The 21,881-nt window shown below is 33.1% G+C and overlaps 3 protein-coding genes across 9 annotated transcripts; 1 reads left to right on the top strand and 2 right to left on the bottom strand.

Moving 5' to 3' along the window:
- Positions 1-1,365: 1,365 nt before the first annotated feature.
- Polr3g (RNA polymerase III subunit G) lies at positions 1,366-4,626 on the bottom strand. 3 transcript variants are annotated; one of them, XR_011718828.1, is made up of 3 exons: positions 4,214-4,391; positions 2,555-3,934; positions 1,366-2,428 (listed from the first exon to the last, which is right to left on the bottom strand). XR_011718828.1 is itself a non-coding variant. In XM_071711445.1 (2 exons), the coding sequence occupies exon 2, from the start codon at positions 3,909-3,911 to the stop codon at positions 3,252-3,254; it is 660 nt and encodes a 219-aa protein (XP_071567546.1). In that variant the 5' UTR covers positions 3,912-3,934; positions 4,487-4,626; the 3' UTR covers positions 1,366-3,251. The 3 variants fall into 3 exon arrangements, 2 of the variants coding, with proteins under 2 accessions (XP_071567546.1, XP_071567545.1); XM_071711445.1 differs by lacking the exon at positions 4,214-4,391 and adding an exon at positions 4,487-4,626 and having other exon boundaries at positions 1,366-3,934; XM_071711444.1 differs by having other exon boundaries at positions 1,366-3,934.
- Positions 4,627-5,109: 483 nt separating this feature from the next.
- LOC139775435 (probable phosphorylase b kinase regulatory subunit beta) lies at positions 5,110-12,577 on the top strand. Of its 5 annotated transcripts, none has more exons than XM_071711409.1 (19): positions 5,113-5,222; positions 5,666-5,744; positions 5,826-6,288; positions 6,484-6,840; positions 6,903-7,100; positions 7,182-7,320; positions 7,599-7,876; positions 8,180-8,194; positions 8,534-8,764; positions 8,892-9,079; positions 9,143-9,258; positions 9,879-10,021; positions 10,105-10,237; positions 10,361-10,503; positions 10,571-10,773; positions 10,846-10,983; positions 11,064-11,304; positions 11,714-11,821; positions 11,891-12,577. In XM_071711409.1, exons 2-19 carry the CDS (start codon positions 5,707-5,709, stop codon positions 12,068-12,070), a joined length of 3,312 nt encoding a protein of 1,103 aa, XP_071567510.1. In that variant the 5' UTR covers positions 5,113-5,222; positions 5,666-5,706; the 3' UTR covers positions 12,071-12,577. The 5 variants fall into 5 exon arrangements, 4 of the variants coding, with proteins under 4 accessions (XP_071567510.1, XP_071567513.1, XP_071567511.1 ...); XM_071711410.1 differs by having other exon boundaries at positions 5,167-5,212; XM_071711411.1 differs by lacking the exon at positions 5,113-5,222 and adding an exon at positions 5,246-5,362.
- On the bottom strand, positions 12,237-15,730 carry LOC139775440 (uncharacterized). The gene is made up of 6 exons (XM_071711443.1): positions 15,081-15,730; positions 14,636-14,975; positions 13,713-13,873; positions 13,026-13,625; positions 12,563-12,756; positions 12,237-12,466 (listed from the first exon to the last, which is right to left on the bottom strand). The coding sequence occupies exons 1-6, from the start codon at positions 15,096-15,098 to the stop codon at positions 12,352-12,354; spliced, it is 1,428 nt and encodes a 475-aa protein (XP_071567544.1). The 5' UTR covers positions 15,099-15,730; the 3' UTR covers positions 12,237-12,351.
- Positions 15,731-21,881: the final 6,151 nt, after the last annotated feature.

Here is a 21,881-nt window from a genome sequence, read left to right as displayed (position 1 = left end):
CTCATCGTTATAACACCTTCATTAATATTGAGCCATTCCAATCAATTCGATAAATTTATTTGTAAGTCCCTCTTAAAATTAAAATATCAAACTGCGAGATATCGTTTTCTAGATTTACAAACGATAAGATACCTTCTGTGTCTGGAAGTTGCCAACGGAGCATGAGAGACTCATGCGCTCATTAGTTAGCTAATTACGTATGCTATGAATGTATATTATTCTCGTTTCCGAACACACGGTTTTTCGTATTCTAATTTAAGCACACTTGATTATCGTGATGAAAATGTAGATAAGGAAAGCAATATGGAAAAGTCAATACTCAATAGCCATAATATGAGCAAATAGGGAGTTATAATTGAAGCGATCTATAATTTATTTTTCGATACTTAAGAAAACAATGTAAACGTTTTGACTGTACTAATAATAAGTCTTCTTCAGCACAAAAATAAAATTAATTATATAAAATGAGAAATAAAAGCAAAAAGTAAAGAATAAAAAAGCTAACAATTAAACGGAAGTTACATAATATATACAAAAACAGAAAACATAAATTAAAAAATTTTAAATTTAAAATAAACAAACCAATATAAGCCTAGGCCGATAAAGGCCGCGACATAGATCAGAAACAACATCGTCGCGCGTATAAAAATCGAGATATTTAAACGTTAAATCGCAAACAGAAAAAGCAACGAATTAAAAGTTGATAGTTAAAAAAGATGTTTATAAATTTATTCTTCGTTTGGAGGTGAGAATGCGTTAGTCCAATATATCAATAAAAAACTTTTTTGTCCAATGAAGCTGTTAAATAAAGTTCTAGAAATTTATAATCCAGACGAATGTGAAGTCCTGTGTGTGGAAGTCAAAGACTCAATGTCAGAAATAAAGATTAGAAATATAGTTAGGTAAAAAAAATAGAGAGATATAACTCCCTCATTTTGCTCCTTTTGTGACCATTGTTCTTCCCATATTGCTTTACATATCTTGACTTTTCTATTATTTAGATAAGGAAAGCCGTGAAAAGGCTGTTGGAACGGACTATACACAGTCCATAAAATATATTCTATGTTCTCGCTATATTCTCTTTTCCGTTGACGAAAGTACGTAGAAGGAAAATGAATAATCGTTATTGAAAATATGAATTTTTATTAGCAAGACAGCTTTTCATCACAACGGTATTAGAGTGCTGGATACGAATTGCATACCGTCTTCTAATTGCGCGAAAGTGTTAAAGAGGAAGTCTCAAGAAAAAACAAGATGTTCCGAAGAACCTAACGTCATTTCCGAAAAAAAAATCGATTTTGCTGATAGATGTTATAGATGGAAAATGACATATCGTAGGATTGTGCGAATGAGAAATCTGAAGAATTCAAATGAAAATATATTTCAAATACATAATCAACTACATAATCTCAATACTCAGTTACATAATTAATTGTCGAAGTATTTCCAACGTCTTTCAGGCATTGTTCGCTGAGTGCATGATCACCAAGTCAACTGATTTTCTGCTCTGCCTATAATCAATACAAGGTGATTCAGAACAAATCTTTGTCCTTAAAATATCGTATTCCTGACTTAATTCTGAGATTACTTTTCCTTTTCCAAAACTTTACTCAAAGCTTAGTTTTTGAATTATGAAAAAAAAAATAATCCGCTTATCACGGATTGGGTTCAAGCAAGCAGGGCGGCGCGACTCAACGATCTCAACGTGTCAGACGCTTATGTGGGATACCTGTTGCCATCAGCTGATTGTCGCAGACGCTCCACTTTTTATGACATGGAAGTTTGTGATATTATACTATTGTTAGAGAGAGAGAGGAGAATATTGAGCACCATAAAATGTATCATAAATTTTCATATTACAATTTATTATAATTCCAGATATTTTTAAACATTTGCATTTTCTATAGTTGAATCATTAATTAACTAACGAATATTAACAAATATAATACTTATTTTTTGCACACATAAATTTTCCACGTGCAAGATATACGGTTCATTGTAGGTGATAAAATTTGAATCGTTTGTGATAATATTCAGGCGCTTTGTTAGACTTTGCAACTTAGAACAACTTGGCTCAGTCGAACAGAGTTCCGAAATTTCGACAGGAAAAATTGCAACGAAGAAAATTGCTCATCCGATTTATCAATGCTTGCCAAATCATGATGCTCTAAACTTATGTGCAATCATTTTATCGCGTATAGCGAAAGAGAAACTTTTCGTCCCCTGTCAAAATTGTGTATCGCAAAGGATTCGGGCCTTTCAATAATCCGAAGACAAGATTCTCTGATCATGGACTCGATTTTGAAGGACGACGAATGGTCCAGCGACTGGAAGCTCAGGAGAGTTTTTCTCTCCGTAATTTAACTTTCATTTCATCCTTATAACGCACGTATCTTTGAAGCGCATAATTCGCGAACAACGATTCATTCTGAAAACGAAGGAAAAAAATATATATATATGTACATAAACGGGAAAGATAAATCTCGTATCGAAACTTAATAAGATATGCATAACGAGTACTATAAACAATACAGTGCGTATTGCCACTACACACCATTCCTTCATCCTTTTGCTCCCTTCCCCTCTCTCTTCGATCTCCCCAGTTATTCATCCCAAGAAATATTGCGTTTATACTAACCATTTGCATCATAAAAAAGGGTCATTTATTACAACTGCAGATTATGGCTATATATTACATGTATAAATATATAATATATTAGAAATTGTGAGATACTCATAATAAAAAAACACGCCGACGCTTCCTGTGATTTCCAGACTATTTTAATCGTCATGCTGCGTGCCTCTTACTTCGAATTATATCCGTATGTTAGGACGAGTCCTTCCCTTCCTCATCAATAATGAAAAAGATAGTGAAGAAAAGCCAAACCCAATAAACGTGTTAGCGTCTCATCGTTATTTGACACTTGAAACCAATGCGATGGAGAATCTGTTCTAACGCGCAAACAGGAGAAACAAGAAATAAAAACAATAACCAATATTATACTTATTCAATATGTATTATATTTAATAAGTCACACAATTTTTGCCGAGTTCGCGCATTAATCTGCTTTTCTCCAACCAACAATACTATACAAAATTACCAAGCAACAGTTGATTACAAATAATAAAGATTTTACATGATTCAGTAAAATCGAATTCGAGGTAGCTTGTCAGTATTAAGAGTCCCGAAAACAGATTGACATTTCTGAGATCAAGATATAAAAAAATTTTCTGAGACATAATGCAAACTTTTATGTGTCAAAAAATTGGTCATCATCGTTATCGTCTTCGCTATAGTAATTGTCGCCATTCTCGAAGTATTCATTTGCGTAATCAGTCCCATCGTCCATCTCATCTATTTCCTCCTCGTCCTTTATGTGCTCTGCCATCTCCTTTCCTTCACCGTTCTCCTCTTCATTCCCTTCCTCTTTATTCTCTTCTTCCGCGGGTTGCTGTACGCTTTCTTTTTCCTCCAATTCTGTCAGCTTTTTCACAATATCCACATCCTTTTTCTTTTTCTTGCATCCCACACTCTGCTGGCGGGATTTTCGTTTTCTCGACAGTTTTAATTGCATTGGCATTCTATTCCAATCGTGGTATGCCTCGTATTTCGACTTATCGCATTCTGTGACGGCCTCGTCAAAATCTTCACAAAATCGTTCAACATCTTCATTTAATACAGAGGCTTGCACGTTGTTCGGCGACTCTCGCATATACTCCGTGAAATCCCTTTTCAACTCTACTAGGTAACTCATCTCGGTGGTTAGCTGAATAGGTAGAGGCTTGTGATCCAATTGAGGATAATGTAGAGATGGTTGTACAACTAGCGCTGGTAACGTCTCTCCTTTAGAGATGCCCAATTGCTCCATGGAAAAGGACATGGTGGACTTTCCTCTACCACGTCCTGCCATTTTTCTTGCTAGCACTTTCTGACCTGATATAACATAAATCATTAATTGATTTTAAAAGTGTTAATAAAGTATTCAAAATATTAGGACTATGCAACATAAAAAAAGAAAATTGTGCAACAACATATACGAATTGGATCAATTTGTCTAAATAGCTTTACAAACAAACTTAAGTTTTGGTTCAAAATTGCAATTCTGTTCAGAGATAAAAAAGTAAGAAAGATAAATAAAATAAAAATAATCAAAAGTTATATAAAATTACAATAGCCAGATTAGGATAAAAATAAAATTTGATATATAATTACGTGACATAATTGTATCTTCAAAATAATACGAAGAAAGTGACAGTTATATCTAGGATTATTCTGTTAAACGAGTGCAGAGATCAAAAACTGTAGGAGAAGGAGAAAGCAAGGACGCAAACATAAATATGTGAATAGATAATTATCTCTATGACTTTTAGGGCGACCAATAGATCATAGGTTTATTCGTGTCTCACAACTTTTGTTTATTTTGGATTTTCCTGATACAATCCTAACCTATCTATCTCGGAAAATTTACGGAATAATTTCATTTACCTTAAACTTTTTGAGCTGCTAATTCTTTCTTGTCGCTTTTCTTCTCGAGCTCTTCTTGCTTAGCGCGAAAGAGCTCCTTATCATAAATTACTTTAATCACGAGAGAACAAGAAGGACACGTAACCTCTACTTCGCCGGCGGCCAACTCGGCAAGAGATATTTCGAACTGATCACCACATGGACAGGGATAATAGTAAACCTCCTCATCTTCGTCATATTCGAAATCTTCGATTTCTACTTCATCATAATAGACTAAATCTGGCATAACTGTTTGAGTAAAACTGATCACAGCACAGCAGTTCACTGCTGATCGACCAAAATCGGGAAGATTATCGTTGTCACAATTCACGTGGAGTGTGGACTGTGGACACTGTGGACACGTGTCCCGTCAGGCCGTCAGGTCAGCCGTCAGGTGAATTGCACAAAAACGTAATTATGTAATAGACTGAGCATTCCCATTGGAGATCTTCAATTGGATGCGTTTCGGAAACTCACTCCTTCCGTCTCTTTCTTAAGGGTGACAGTTAGAAAGAGACGAAGAGTGTGTTTCCGAAACGCATCCAATATTGAGGCATTAAATGACGCCGTCTGTACCGTCTGTACCAGAGCAGAGAGAAATTCTTCTCTCTGATACGGCTCTATTTATCTAGGGCTTTACCCATGACCCAATACCCAATGACATCAAACCAATGTCAAACACTCAAGAAGAATATAGGAGAATTAGTTGTTTGTTCAAGTGAATGTTAATTATAAAATATAATATTTTAATTACTTTAGTTTAGTATAATGTTACGCCAATGTAGAATGCATATAATTGTTAATAATTAGGTGCTTTCTGAAATGTCCTGACAGTTATACTGAAAATTTACAACATATGTAACATATATGCACAATAGAGCATATACTAGGAATACGAATAAATATTAAATATTAGGAATCGGGATTAGAAGTAATAATTAAACGTAACGCACAATGGAAAAGAATAAAATATAAATGTAGGAATATTTCTACATTTATATTTCCTAATATTTAATATTTATTACAGGAATGTTCCTATATTTATATATTTCTAATAGTTAATATTTATTCTTTTTTCTAATATGTGCTCTGTTGTGCACAAGGCCGTACTGTCAGTATAATATTTCGAAATACATCATACATATAGGAGCTTTTCCACAGGTGTATTAAACCAAAAATAGCTTGCTGGTATTTTGAATAAAATGGCTAGTTCATTGATGACACCGCCAAGTGCAAAGAGGTCTGTCACTGTCATATTGCGAGAAATAAGGCATTGATGCAAGTAATTTTTAATGAGGTTTATCAATCTTACCTATTGCAGAATCACGCAGATCAGGAATGTACGACAAGGCAGCGCGATAGATATAGACGCCGATATGTTTCTCAAAATATCTAACTACGAGGACACGGTCAAGCAATTGGACATATACTATGGAATCGTCAAGAGACAATTACTGCGCTATCAGAGCTGCATAACTGGCTTATTCCCGCAGATTTCGAGCGATCGGAAGGTTGGCAGCGTCCGCGAAAGTATATACTGCGCTGCCGCTATATGGAGCCTGTATCAGGCATATAGACGTATAGATGACGATCGTGGAAAATCGTATGAGCTGGGACAGTCCGCGATAAAATGCATGCGGGGTATTTTGGAATGTTGGATAAAGCAATCTTCCAGAATAGAGCTTTTTAAGAAAAATCAATGTGACCGTTTTGCGTTACACTGCAAGTTCCATTTGGACACCGGCGATGAGGTCTACCAGGATGCTGAGTATCATCACTTGCAGGTGAACATTTAATAATAATTGTTACATATATATGTATTTCTGCGAGACACTAGTAAATTTGTGAATACAGGAAATATGTATGTATATTAAGATATAATAACGTATTATTAGTTTATATGATGTCTTCATGATTATTATAACAATTAAAAATATTGTAAATATCTAAAATATTGTGAATATCTTTGTTCAATGTAGATCGACGTCGTATCTCTTTATTTGATATTCTTAGTGCAAATGATTTCCTCTGGGCTACAAATTATATATATACAAGACGAAGTGGCCTTTGTACAAAATCTGGTATATTATGTCGAGAGAGCATACCGTACACCGGATTATGGTATGTGGGAACGTGGAAGTCGATATAACGATGGAACGCCCGAGATTCACGCCAGTTCCATTGGAATTGCGAAGAGCGCGTTGGAGGCGATTAATGGCTGTAACTTATTCGGTGAGAAAGGTGCATCTTGGTCTGTAATATACGTCGATATTGATGCTCATAATCGTAACCGTAGTATTTTCGAGACAATGCTTCCAAGAGAGTCCAGTTCAAAAGTAAGCAATCTCATTTGCGTAAAATGCTCATACCAATTTTTACAAAGACACGTAATTTATAGAGTGTAGACGCGGCTCTGTTGCCAACAATATCTTTCCCTGCTTTTGCAACTCACGAAGAAGTATTGTACAACGAAACAAAAGCGAATATAGTCCGCAGACTAAAAGGCAATTATGGTTTTAAACGATTCGGAAGAGACGGTTATAGAACCGTACTGGAAGACAAACAGCGACGATATTACAAATCTGGAGAGATCAAGGTTCTAAAATTTACAGCATTTGTCGCAGAGAAACTGACTTACAAATTTTTATAAAGTGTAATTGATGTTTTACTTCAACAGGATTTCGACAACATCGAGTGTGAATGGCCATTATTTTATATCTTCATGATAATAGATGGTGTATTCAAGAGTTTGACGGAACAAGTGGAAGAATATCAAAATTTATTGAAAGCGAGAGTCTACAAGGATTTGAATGGAGGTATTGATAAATAATAGGTGCTTTCCATTTACATCAAAACTCAGATAATTCTCACTTGTGACATCGTTCTATCCTTTTTGGCAATTAATGAATAATAAAGACAGAATGACATCACAAGTGAGAATTATCTGAGTTTTGATGTAAATGGAAAGCAACTAATGTCATCTTTAACTTTATCCAAACAATACCTGTAATGCAGGCAGTATCTTGTAAATCATCTTCGATAATTGTATATAATTGCGAATCGACATAAATAAGATTTATTCTGCATGATATAGATCCGGTGATCCCTATGTGTTATTATGTACCCATGGAAAATTTGGAAACTGAAAGGAACGAGCCGTGCGGCGCTTATCGGCTACCCAGCGAGGAAGGGAGAGGTACTAAGGCTGCGGATCAAGAAGCTACACCGATATACCTATGGAATCAAGCTATGTTTGTAATTGCACAGCTACTCACCGCTGGTCTTTTACATATCAACGAATTAGATCCGATTCGTCGATACCTTCCATCATATAATCGTCCGAGGCGAGCAGGAAGATATTCGGCTTTCCAGGTAAAAGAGAAGAAGATATATATCTCAAATATATAATTTCTATATCTTAAATTCATACATGTAGTAATCAATTATCGTCCAAAATCTCATTGAGTTGAGTCATACCAAATTCCAAAAATAGAAATTTATCTCTTTAATTCTATACGCCTTCCTTCTGAAATTAAGTAACGCATTATATAACTTTTTAAAACAAATTGTGTGTACTGACTCAATGATTTTGAAAGATATTTAATTGTTTTATGATTATTAATTTTCATAACTAGAGATCGAAAGTTTATAATTTTTTTGTTATGTTCTACACAGGCAAAGCCCACTATTGTAAGTAATTTAAAGTATATGTGCCTGCTCTGATAATGCTGATATGATAATACAGTATAATGTAACATGCATTTCTTTCTATGCATGGTTTTCTATCTTTTGATGTATTATAAATTATTATAACTCAGCATGTGATATTGTAGAAAAGTATCTAACAAATGTTTTTTGTTTGCAGTTTGTTATTTATCTCATATCTTAAGCTTGTCACAACTTTATAAAGTTACATACACGCTAGTTAATATTAAAAAATATGACTGTTTATTTTTTTTTTTATATGACTCCAGAAATATTTTCCTACTACATGTGATTTATGAACACTGCTGTATTTTTGTATACCAGGGCACTCATACCGACCTAGTAGTACAGATAGTTCTGATCGCGGAATCTATGCGATTGCAAGCCATGATGGCGACATATGGTATTCAGACGCAAACGCCGCACGAAGTTGAGCCTGTTCAGATTCTGTCGTCCACCCAGTTAGTAAAGGTTTATCAAAAACTAGGCGTGAACAAGAAGTTGAATCTCCAAGGGCGACCCGCACGGCCAATAGGCTCTTTAGGTACAAGCAAGGTATGTGTAATTTTATATTTTTTTCCTGAAAAAAAGTGAAATAAGCGCTTGTGCTTGTATTTAATGATATATTTTATCATATGATATGTAAAATAACATTGATATACGAATTCTTTTGCATGTGCAGATATATAGAGTCTGTGGTATGACAGTGCTCTGTTACCCATTGATCTTCGAAGTGTCCGAGTTTTATTTATACAGAGACATGGCTCTGCTGATCGACGATATCAAAACGGAATTGCAATTCGTAGGCAAGTATTGGCGTCTTTCTGGTCGACCCACCGTATGTCTTTTGATACGGGAGGAACACATGCGGTAAGTTTGCACATTTATGAATGAGTCACGAAAGTTGGCTTATCTTGACAAAAATTTGTTTAGAGATCCGCAATTTAAAAAGATGTTAGACCTCTTTGCGATGTTGAAGAAAGGCTACTGTGATAAGACGAAAGTACGCATTGGCCGGCTGCAAAATCTGATTTCATCTTCTTGTATCGGTAATATTTTATATAAAATTAATCTTTGCATAAAGCAGGTAGTTCATGAAAAACTAGTTCGGTTTTAATGTTAGCAAGTTTTGCATTAGAGTTTAGCGTAATCTTTCAAATAATGATTTTAATATTTGTTGATATTTTTTTATAGTAATAAAATATATATGGAATATAACTATTCCATAATTAATAACATTTATATCTTCTGATTAATAAAAAGAAGTAAAAGTTGATATTTATTGAATTGTTTCTTCTAAAAAGGAATCTCACGTAAGTATCCTCCTTCGATTTTGATGAACTTTTAAAATGTTGTATTTTAGATTAGATAAAGAACACTTACTTTTTTATACATGTTTAATTACATGTTTAGGTAATAAAACATTTTTATTTATTTATTTTTTTTAGCAAATATCGCTGAAACTATAAGAATAGAAAGAAATTTTTTTAAATAAAAGTTGAATGGTTTTAAGTATATGTGCCTTATTTGGATTTAGAATACAACATATTAAGAATTCATCAAACTCGGAAGAGAGACATTTACGTGGAGGTTTTTTTTGTAAGATTGGACTATTCTTTCGCGCATTGTATATGGTATTAATAGTAAAATTTATGTTAATTATACACAGAGCACTTGGACTTCGTAAATACTATGGAAACAAATCTGGACTTGACCCAGTTTAGACAATTGCAGCATGATTATATTGGCTATCAGAGTCTCACGGACGTCCCAAAGGCCATCGCTTACTCCGAAAGCGTCAAGGACTATTCTGTACGAAATCATAAAGACACTACACTTAAATTCCTAATCGAACGAAAACGTCCGTAACCGGCAACCGGTAATCTATTTTTCAGTCTATGTTAAATGAATCTCTTGGCAACATATTAAACGAACTTCGCAATAGCGTCGGCTTGTATGCCAAGTGTCAATTATATGGCATTCTGATAAAACGAGAAGGAATTAATTACGAAATTAATGGAGTGACAGGTATTTTATCTCTTTCTTCTTCCCTTATTCGACCATCTCTCATTTAAAAAATCGTGAAAATGATGATCTTCACGATTGTGCCCACTTTTTGTGTCCTACCGCGTATTTTTTATCATTTTTCAGTTCGTGATTATTTGAGATCACTATATCAACAAGCTGGATCCTTAAGATTCTGGATGGCCGTACGTTATTGTAGCAGTCTGTTGAATCACACAGTAGACAGCATCAGCCCTTTTATCACGGGTGTGCTAGTTAAAGGAAAACAGGTATTACATACGTATAATCTCTAAATTCGATTTTTTAACTCTTGAAGTATATTGTTAATGGTATCAGATCGCGGTGGGAGTGATTGGGCAGAAAGAAACTGTATTCGACAAACCCATGACGCCGGCGGAAATACAGTCGGTAATGTATTCCACGATACAGCCGCACAACACAGTGCAGGCTGTGCTCCAACAAGAAATTCTGTTGTATTGCGGTCGACTTATCGGTACTAATCCAGAGATGTTCAAAGGCATATTGAAAATACGCATCGGGTACATTACTTTTCAATAACACTTTTTAATCGTTGCTACACGAAAATATTTAACTGTTGTTCAAATATCTAGGTGGGTCTTGGAGGCGATGAAGCTTTACTTGCAGATGTTTGTGAAAGATGATAAACCGATTGAGAATTATAGTCCTTATGAAGTTCGACAGATTCTTATTAAAGTATTGACAGTAAAGGAATGGGCTCATGAGGAAAAGTATGTCGAATAATTAATAAAATTATCCATTACAACTGTTCGATAGATGTTTATTGATTATATCTATCTATTGCCAATAGCCTGACGGTGCTCGGTCGCCGAAAAATCGAAGGTTGTTTGTGTAGAGTGCCGGCACATTTCTACAATCAAGTATGGGAAGTCTTGATGCGTTGTCCTGGCGGTATTGTAGTGAACGGACAGGAACTTCCTCAGCAAACCACATTGTCCATCATGACTCGGTCTGAGCTCACATTTGCCCTGCTTGTGGAATCATTATTGCATAACATACAGCTACCGGAATATCGTCAAATCATAGTCGAAGTAAGCGATCGATTTTTGTTATGTCTCCTTTTCTGTTTCTTTCCATTTATATACTCGAAACATGTTAAATGTACATAAAATAGAGCGCAATAAACTTGAACAGAAACAACGTCATATTAAATATACACACATGTATACATTTATGATTAAAATTATAGAGAATACTACAAGAATGCATAAAAAATTGAGATAATATTTAGGAAATAATTTTTTTAAAATATTGAAAAATTCATGAAAGATTACAAAATAATTATTGTATATTGAAAAATGTGAAGCAAAAAGCAAAAGATAGGCGCAAGAAATGGAAAATATAAAAGTAAGATTTAGAAATGTGAGAATCTAGTTGTTGCAGTATTTACACTTTATAAAGGGAAATACTTAATAGCTCATTCCAATTATATGATTACAGCTCTTGAGTATTATGTCGACTATTCTGCTTCGAAATCCAGAATTAAGTTTCCAGAAACAGTTGGATCTCAATCAACTCGTGGAAGATAGTTTTATCATGTACTGCAAGGTAATACACGTGTACATGACATTGTAAATGTTAATTTGTCTTTTCTATATATTTGTTGTATGTTCACAGGACCACAATTTATCGAATGTTGATGACAAATCGTTATTCTTCTCCGCGCATTATTCGATGACTACGGGATATCTTGCTAGGGCCATAGTCAACAACGTTCTTACCGGCGGCTGCGTGGCGACCATCGTTGATCCCAGTGATGTCATTGAATCGCATCGAGAAATGTGTAAAATTACATAACGGTATAAGTCGATTATCATCGACACTAAACTTGAAAGATCATTTAATGTTAGCAAGAAAGTATTGTATATAGCTGCGTGCAATATATTTCTTTATGTATACATTACAGTATATGTTTATATAAAGCGACGATATAATAATCCGGCGAAGATTTAATACAAAGTAATTCTACTCCCACAAATAATAATAATATATTTCAAGATATTTTTACATTTATGTATAACTTTCATATGAAAATTGCAGTACTATAATTGTACAAAGTTTGTAATCGGACATAAAAATCATCTTTTAGCAAAATTTGTATCCATAGCTCGTCCGGAACGTTGTATGTTGTTAATATTAGCTTTAATTCTAGATGCAATGGTACCCACTTCTGTTGCGACGATCAATTGTTTTCTACAACAAACATCCAGTTTTAATTTTAGTCTATTTCATGAAAAAATATATACAAAAAAATGTATATTTGAATGCGAAATATGTCTAATAACATACCTGATGAAATCCTTATTGTACGATGCATTATTCTGATCTTCTTTCTTCTCTTGCTCGCGGTATGTTTTTACATTCTTCTCTCTTTCTTTATCACGCCACGCTGCGTTTGCCATCATCTCTTTTCGCCGTTGTTCCTTTTCCTCCTCGGTAAGACTTGATCTTGCTTTTGACCTATATTTTTCTTCGTTTCTATCCTTAAATTTAATATGATCAGTATTAGAGATAGATTTAACGGCCGATATTCTTTTGCCATTAGATATCTGTGAGATCGAAATTTTAATTTAATTTTTTGTATTCTAAATTCTAACATAAACAAGATATTTTTATCTTCCACCAATTATACATTAAAAACTCATATCTTTTCCTCTTAAAAGTGTAAAATTGATACAAGGCGAAACTATTTATTATTTAGCTCATTTATAAAAAACCTGCATCATTAGAAATTAAAAACTTTCTCACTCACCATTGTATCGTTTTGTTTCTCCACTGAGTATCTTTTTCTATCATCGTATTTATTTCTTGAACCATCTTGTCTATTACTGTCATATCGTTGCCGTTTACTGCTCGTATCATATTCTTCTCTTCGCTTTTTGCTTCTCTCATACTTCTGGTTTCTATCTTCACTCAATTTTCTTTTTCTGTCTTGTTTTTTACTATTATCTATTTTTGTGTCGTTTCTCGAATATTTCCTATCATGTTCCTTTTTATTATCTTCCTTCTCATGTTTAGTGATGCTTTTGCTACTATCAGTACTGTCGTCACTATCACTTGTACTTCTCTTTCGCTTTTTTCGTCGTTTGCGTCGCTCTTTTTTAACAGAAGTGTCGTCACTGCTGCTGTCCGTTTTGCTATCAGAATCATAATGCTTTCTTGACTTCTTTGTTTGTTTACGCTTAATTTTTTTCATTGATTTCAGCAAGTCCTTTTCACTAATGTTGTCTTTCAATTGTTTAAATTTAATGGCTAACAAAATATCCAATTTAGCCTCATCCTCGCTACTATCTTTATGCTTTAATTTCTTTTTCTTCTTTCGACTTTTATTCTTGCTCGATTGTTGCTCCAGCTATAAAATTATATACGTAAATTACATAAGTGTGAGTATTCAACATAAACAAAATACAAGAAAGTAAATATATCAACATCCACTTACTAATTCCTTAAGTTGTTTTAATTTAACAGGATTTTTCAAAAGCTGATTCCTAGTCTCCATTTCTTTCTTCTTTATGGTGTATAGAGGATCCTCTTGTATTTTTCTAGCCAGATCCACTTGTTCGTTGCCAGAGAAAAATCGCAACGAAGGTGGAATGCATTCTAATATCATATAAAAAATATACAAAATATATATTACATACTTTCATATGATATAAATATATAAAGTGTATATAATTACTCATGCATCCATATCTACATAAACAGGGTATTGAAAAAAGGTGGTACTCGGTATAACTCAGAAATAAATGATTTTTGTAGTAATGCTTATTAAGACTTTTCGGTTTGTTTTCACGAGTACTACATATTTCTAAAATTTGATACAATCTTTTTTCAACACTCTGTACATACCGGATGATTCAGAGCAACCGTGCCAGTCGTTTTTTTTTTAATGTAACAAGTTAGGAAAAAATTTCTCATTACTAATGAGCACCCAAAGTAATTATTGGTGATGATTTTATTCTTCAGGACAAACCGAAAGTAGGTGACTGATCAGTTTTGAAATTTCAAATAGGAACATGGGTCGAGTGGGGTACCGTTGTATAGAGCTTTAAAAAATAATTTTTTACTAAAACTTAATTCAATCATCTCTTACAGGTTTCGAGAAAAACGTTCGAATGTGTAAATACCTACAATAATTTACAAGTGCACGAAATGTTTTCACAGTAGTTTTTCTAACTATAAACACCGTAATGTTTCTGACTGTTGATATTGTGAGCTATATCGGTGTCAACAGTTGAGAAAACTGAATCGAACGGTTTTCGACAGCCCATGTTTTCGTGCTAGTTTTCACGTTTTTGAGAAAAAACGGTTGGCACGGGTGTTCTGAATTACCAGGTGTATATATATAAAATATTTATTTACCATATTCAACATGATTCTTTGGCATCCTATTCATCTCTGTATCTTTTTCTGCCCGTTGCATTTGCTCAAAAGCCTTGTCAACTGGTCTTCCTAACAAGTATTCTTCTCTGTTGACCATTTGGTTTGGTCCTTTATACATCCAGTCTAATTTCTTATCATCCTTTTTCTCTATCACTCCTTGTTCAATAGCATACTTTTTTATGTCCTCCAGGTCTTTCTCCATTTCAATCTCCTTCTGCAACTCAGCTATCCTTTTATTCTCTTGATAGTTTTGCTGCTCCGCCTTCTTTACTTTCTCCTTATTCTTCATAGTTGATGGATGCCATGACTTCTTCAAATTCTGTCAAGTTATATACATATATATGTTATTTAAAAAATACGGCAAGTTCCACACTTAACTTTGTATAGTTTTTTAATCTTAATAAATTATAACAGATCGACTTACCAAATCTCCACCTCCCATTTTGTCGTGTTTATAGTAATAAGCGAATACTTGATAAAAATTTTCACAGGAAAACTGTTATTAATATATAGTTGTAATTATTAAGAAAAATGTTTAGCTTTTTAATACGATAAACAACAAACACACGAATATTATATTCCAGGCTATCTTTACATTCTCATCCTTCGCATCCTGTTACTTGATTCTTTGTTCCATTTTCTGTTATTTGTTTTTTTAAGTGCATCTTCAACCTTCTGTTAGGTTAAGTTAGGTTATATAGCGCTCATCTTATTGTATCCAATCTACTGTAAGTAACTTTTAGTCTTCTAGATTATCCTTCGTATTTTCTTAATAAAGTTGTATTTTATGTTCAATTAAAACCAATTTTTCTTCTTAATTAACTCAAATACACTTTCTCTACCTCCAATTTCTCTCTTCCTGAACACTATCTTCTTTTCTGGTTCTTGCCTTCTTTCGAATTGGTCAATTCGACCAATTTTATGTAATATGATTGAGTCCTGTTACGCCACTTAAGTATCAAAGTACACACTACACACTGTTGTTTGTATGACTTTGTTTTGGAATGTTTTGAAATTAATTGCTGATATATCAGAAAGAAGCCTGCTGAAGGCGGCCAACGGGCCAACAACGCGCCCTCATCAGCTGCTGTTTTGATGTAACTGCTAAGCCACGCTAGGTTACGCCACATGTCCACTTTTCAGTGGGTAACATGCTGTGTCCATTGTTCACAAAGAGTCGATAACATACATACCATGATATGTATACATTTTTCTCTCTCTATCTCTCTCTGAATTGTTATATGAATATCTTTTGTTGTGAAATGGTGATAGATTTTAGGAAGATGTTTTGTTGCAACCTGTACCTGCACAACACCTATATGTCTCAAAGAAATCTAATCTCTTCGCCTGTAAACGGTTTTTTGCACCCTCGGAATGTACTACACATGGATCTGCCACGTCCGACGTTATTAAAGATCTGAAAATATTTATGAAACATCTGTCTACATATATTGTATAATAGTTGACAATTTTATAGTCATTTTGATGCACATCGTTTATTTAATATTTTATTTTTAATAAAATATTTCGGGGGCGTTATTTACCGCAAAACGCTGCGCGCAAAATTCTTCACGATGTACTGTTTGGTGCTAAAAACAAGCGTGTGTGTTAAGGAAACGTATTACGAATCATGTATACAATCGTCGTGATAGCTTATATTGATAAATATTTATTATAGGTTTCCACAATCTTCTAATCTTTTCGAAATTCGTATGGGCTAAAAGTGTACTCGATAAATGAAATTATCTTACGCTTTGATTTTTCGTGTTAAACAAATCCTACTCTACAGTTATTATTAAAGGAAATAATATTTTTTTAAGTGTATTAAAGTTGAAATACGAATGATTAAATGTTTAACATCATTGGATTTTCGTAATTCTGAAGGATTTGTATTTGTTGAGTATATTCGTCAAGTTAAGCGGAAGCCATTTTTATTATATATATGCTGTGGTTAGATTCTATATTTGCGTACGTCTATTCTCTCCCAGAACAGGGGATCCCGCGTTAAGTTTGTTATCTTTAAGATACGAATATTTTATACGAATTATGCGCTTCTGATTATTACAGAGAAGATATTTCTGACACCAGGTTGGGTGGATATAAAAGGAAAAAAAGAGAGAAATTTTAGTTTGTTAATCCGGCCAGAGCAAAAAGAGATCATATTTTACACTTGTTTCTCGCTCGTGTTATGTATAGATATTGCACGTACGGCGATATGGTATTGCACTGTGTATTATCGCATTTTCTCATTATGTAAATGTTTTCAGATTGCGATCATTTGATGTTTTAATACTGTATAGCTTATGACGTTTTAGGAGCAATAAAATATATAGACGATTAATTCCTCCCTTTCCCCTGCACAATCTCCCTGCATCGTGTGTACGGATTGTTATTTATATATTACTATTGTATATTAAAAAAAAAACACTTTTTTTATAAATCGACCCCAAGCTATCGATCAAGCCTACTTAGAACTTGATCCGTTCACTCGTTATATGAGATCTCAACATCTCGAATACTCGCAACTCGTCGCGTCGCGTAAAAGAGTCACGGTCGGTCTCGCTCCGCGTGTACTTGGTGCGAGACACTACCGTGTCTCTTGATATTATACTTATATTATACTGTGATTATTATTGCGATTCGTTCCAGTAATTCGCTCGATATTTAAAACGATAGTGAAAAACTTTTCGATTGTCTCTTATGTAAAATAATTACTCAGGATTGTTGTATTTGTATGATAATTTATAAATAACATTTGAAATAAAATACAGTAACCATGATGAACACATTTATCCAACAACGTTAATTATTATTTAATAATTTACTGTATACCCATTTTATACCTTTGTATACCCTTCTGCGGGTGTATCAGCATGTTTCGAATTTGAGTCTGTTTTCTTTTTCTGAAATGCACATTACAATACCGCGAAAATCTTTTTTTAAATACGAACATAATTAATTAAAATAGACTTTCTCATAAAAATCCAAATAGACATAGATTTAAAACACAATTTTCGAGAAACATTTTTTTTCAACAACGTCTTGTAACTAAATGGTAAGTATGCATTTTTGCAATATATTTGACAATGAACAATTTTAACATGCCATTGAATAATACACTTATGAGGCAAACGACTTGTAGATATAAGGATATAGGTAAAATTCTTTTCATAATTTTTCTGATCTTTCAAGCGCCGCGCGTCTTAACGAATGCATTATATTTCTCGCTATTACTTTATAATAATTTAATATTAATATATATTGTTTATTAAATTAATAATGTTTTTATTAATTACTTTTTTTATATGTGTATATGTCTGAATAACTGAAACTACGAATGCATGGCAGTGCTTATGTTTGGTGGAAAAAGATAGAAGCTCCGAAATGCGACGAACGACACTGGTCATATCTCGAGAAATACATTCATTGTTATATGTATGCTTTAATCTTAATGTATAAGACTTGCTCTCTCGGGTGTAATTAGACGCTAAAGAGTTTTAAAATGGTTCTGCATAATGTTAGACAACAAGAAGAAGGTATAGCTGAGAATGCCGACGAGCGACGTTAGACGACAAGGTCGGAGCTCTGAAATACGATAGGCGACACCGACTGAATCTCGAGAAATACGTTTATTTTAATATTGTTATGTATGCTTTAATGCGAAGTATACTCTCTCGAACAATATTAGACGATAAAGAGTTTTAGAATGATGTTGCAGATTGTTGCATAATGTTAGCCAACAAGAAAAAGATGGCCATGAGTGCTATCGGGAGGTTTGTGAACCTGGAACCCCACTTAAAAAAAAATGATTTTTGAATACAGAAAATAATAGTATTTTGTTTGTAGTTGATTGTAGTGAATTTACTTTTGTTTGTAGTTGTACCGTTTGAGTAATAGTTGCGTTTGAACAATTCGCCAACTGTTAACTTTGTTAATTATGAAGATTTCTTAATTCCGTTTTTTCTATATGATTCAGAATCGTTTGTAGTTGTTTGTAGTGATTTTACTTTCGTTTGTAGTTGTATCGTTTAAAAGTTACGATTGTTTAAACAATTTTCCAAGAGTTAACTTTGTTAATAATTAAGATTTTTTAATTTCGTTTTTTTCCATATAATTCCAAATCGTTTGTAGTTGTTTGTAGTGATTTTACTTTCGTTTGTAGTTGTATCGTTTAAAAATTACGATTGTTTAAACAATTTGCCAAGAGTGAACTTTGTTAATAATCAAGATTTTTTAATTTCGTTTTTTTCCATGTAATTCAAAATCGTTTGTAGTTGTTTGTAGTAATTTTACTTTTGTTTATAATTGTACCGTTTGAGCTATAGTTGTGTTTAAACAATTCGCCAACAGTAAACTTTGTTAATTTAACAATAATTCTTAATTTCGTTTTTTTCCATATGATTCAGAATCGTTTGTAGTTGTTTGTAGTGATTTTGCTTTTGTTTGTAGTTGTATCGTTTAAAAGTTACGATTGTTTAAACAATTTGCCAAGAGTGAACTTTGTTAATAATCAAGATTTTTTAATTTCGTTTTTTTCCATATAATTCAGAATTGTTTGTAGTTATTTGTAGTGATTTCATTTCGTTTTTGTTGTATCATTTAAAATTTACGATTGTTTAAACAATTCGCTAAGTGTATGCTTTGTTAATTATCAAGATTTTAGACAACAAAAAACGAAAACAAAATCACTACAAATAACTGCAAGCAATTCTGAATCATATAGAAAAAAACAAAATTAAAAAATCTTGATTATTAACCAAGTTTACTCTTTTGATGAATTGTACAAACGCAGCTATTACTCAAATGGTACAACTACAAACGATTTTTTTCTATATGATTCAGAAACTATGTGTGTGGGTATACATATACATACATGCATAATATATCTAACAATAAGTTTACCAATATATCTTAATCTTTAATATGTATATATATATATATATATTATTTATTTTTATCATCTATATATCAAAATACATTGTTTATATATTATCACAATACATATCTATCTATATTATTATAATATATTATCACAATATATTATTATCAAAATTATTATCAGAAAATCATCACATCTTTAAATAAACATATTTAAATTTAAACAATTTAATATCTAAATAGAAAAATCTGAAGTGGTTAAACTTCAACATAAAACATCATTGGTTTTAATTTCATTTGACTGCATCAAATTCAATAATCGTTGACGAGAACTATAGCAACTGTAAGGATTATCTTCTTCACCATCTTGTTCAGAAAAAGCCACACACAAAATATCAATAAGCAATTGTCTAAACTCCTTAACAGATGTTTCATTGGTGAGTATGGCAACGCATCGTACAAAAAAATGTTTTAAGCTCATATTTGTTTTAAAACAAGGCCAGCGAGTTACGAGCTTTATTAAATGCGCTATATCAATTCGCAGCATACACATTTTTTCAGATGATGGTATCTTTGAAGCAGTTGTAAGTTGTTGAAAACAATCGTCAATAAACTTTGTCAATCTTCTTTCATTAAAGGCAAGGCTTCCTGCATTTAATAAAGCCAGTGAAAAATCGCTTACAAATTCCTTTGGAGGATGACCACCAGTTCTCAGAAATTCTCGCATCCAATGTGCTAACCAATTCGCGTCATGTCGAGAAGAAATCATTTGATATACTGGAAGTGTTTTCCCCAAAAAGTCAGCTATGGCTTGATATAGATAAGTTACTAGTCCATATTCTAAAGGTCTACAAATAGATCCAGTAGCATCGAAACTTACACTACCGACCGAGTCTTTTTTTAAAAATGTATTATTTAATGTAATTTGTTCGGGAAGCCAATACATAATATAAAAATTGTTCTCACTAAAATCACGGATACTTTCACTAAATTCTGTACTTGTATATTTTAAATCTCGAAATGTTTGTATCGCATTGACAGCAGGCTTCACATTTAAATCTTTATCTTTTTCTTGTTGTGTAGCTTTTCGTAAGACATCTTCGGAATATAAAAATGCTGGTTCCACGCCACCAAATTTTATTTCGCGATCTGCAATTTCACGGCGCCACATGTACGTCGACTTTGCTGCTACTTCCGTCGCAATAACCCGTCTATTAGTTCCTCGTAATTGTCTTCTTCTTTTGTGGACAATATCCCTTGTATCCCAAGCCGATACGATAATATTTATTCCGTCGTCTGTTGGTGGAGTTTCACTGTATAAATGAATTTCGGTCCTGCATTCACGACAAAATCCTTTTATAGTTAAATATACTTCGCCATTTCCACAATTAATTTTTGACTTGAATGCGAATGGGCATGGAAGTTCAAATAGATTCCAAATCTTGTAATAAATTTGGTCCGACCAGCCAGGTTCCAAGACATCATAAGTTCGAGAATTGTACTTCTTAGGATGAACCCCAAGTGAGTTCCATTCTTTTTTAGTTAGATGGAATAAACACCTTATTGGTCGTAAATCATGTTTTGGCTTGGATATCGACCAATTATCATTTTTAGACGTTAAAACTTTTTTTTTCTTCTTTTTTAATAAATCCGCTTCTGTTAAGTTATGAAGCCGACAGAAAACGCCATTTCGATTTTGTTTCAGATATTGATATAAATAATCTTTGCTCATGGATAAATTGTTTACAGCCAGATCCCAGACCGGATCATTCCACTCAACCATATCACCATCTTCTTGACGAAAATTTAGACCTTCTAAAGCTTGATAAATTTCATCAGGCGTTTCTCTGGGCTTGCGAGGCATTTTCAGTTATTATATTTAAGAATTGTTCGACACTTGAAGAAGATGCTGAAATACAGAAAAAAATCATAAAAATTGAAATAATTTGTCCATAACCAATATGTAAAAACATAATAAGTTAAAATCGAATAAAGCCACTTGAAATAGTATATTGTACAACGAGGGGGAAAAGTCGTCGATTCGGAATGAGTGTGAAATTGGTCGCACAAGCGGATTTGGAAAATCTTTATAATTAACAAAGTTCACTCTTGGTGAATTGTTTAAACAATCGTAACTTTTAAACGATACAACTACAAACAAAAATAAAATCACTGCAAACAATTACAAATAATTTAGAATCACATAGAAAAAAACGGATTTGAGAAATCTTAATAATTAACAAAGTAAACTCTTGTCAAATTGTTTAAATAATCACAACTTTTAAACGGTACAACTGCAAGCGAAAGCAAAATCACTACAAACAACTACAAACGATTCTGAATCATA

The sequence above is a fragment of the Temnothorax nylanderi genome, unplaced genomic scaffold, assembly GCF_030848795.1.
Source record: "Temnothorax nylanderi isolate EJ_2023f unplaced genomic scaffold, tnyl_v1.0 TNYL_tig0098_pilon, whole genome shotgun sequence".
NCBI lineage: Eukaryota > Metazoa > Arthropoda > Insecta > Hymenoptera > Formicidae > Temnothorax > Temnothorax nylanderi.
This window is presented reverse-complemented; position numbering and strand designations above follow the sequence as displayed.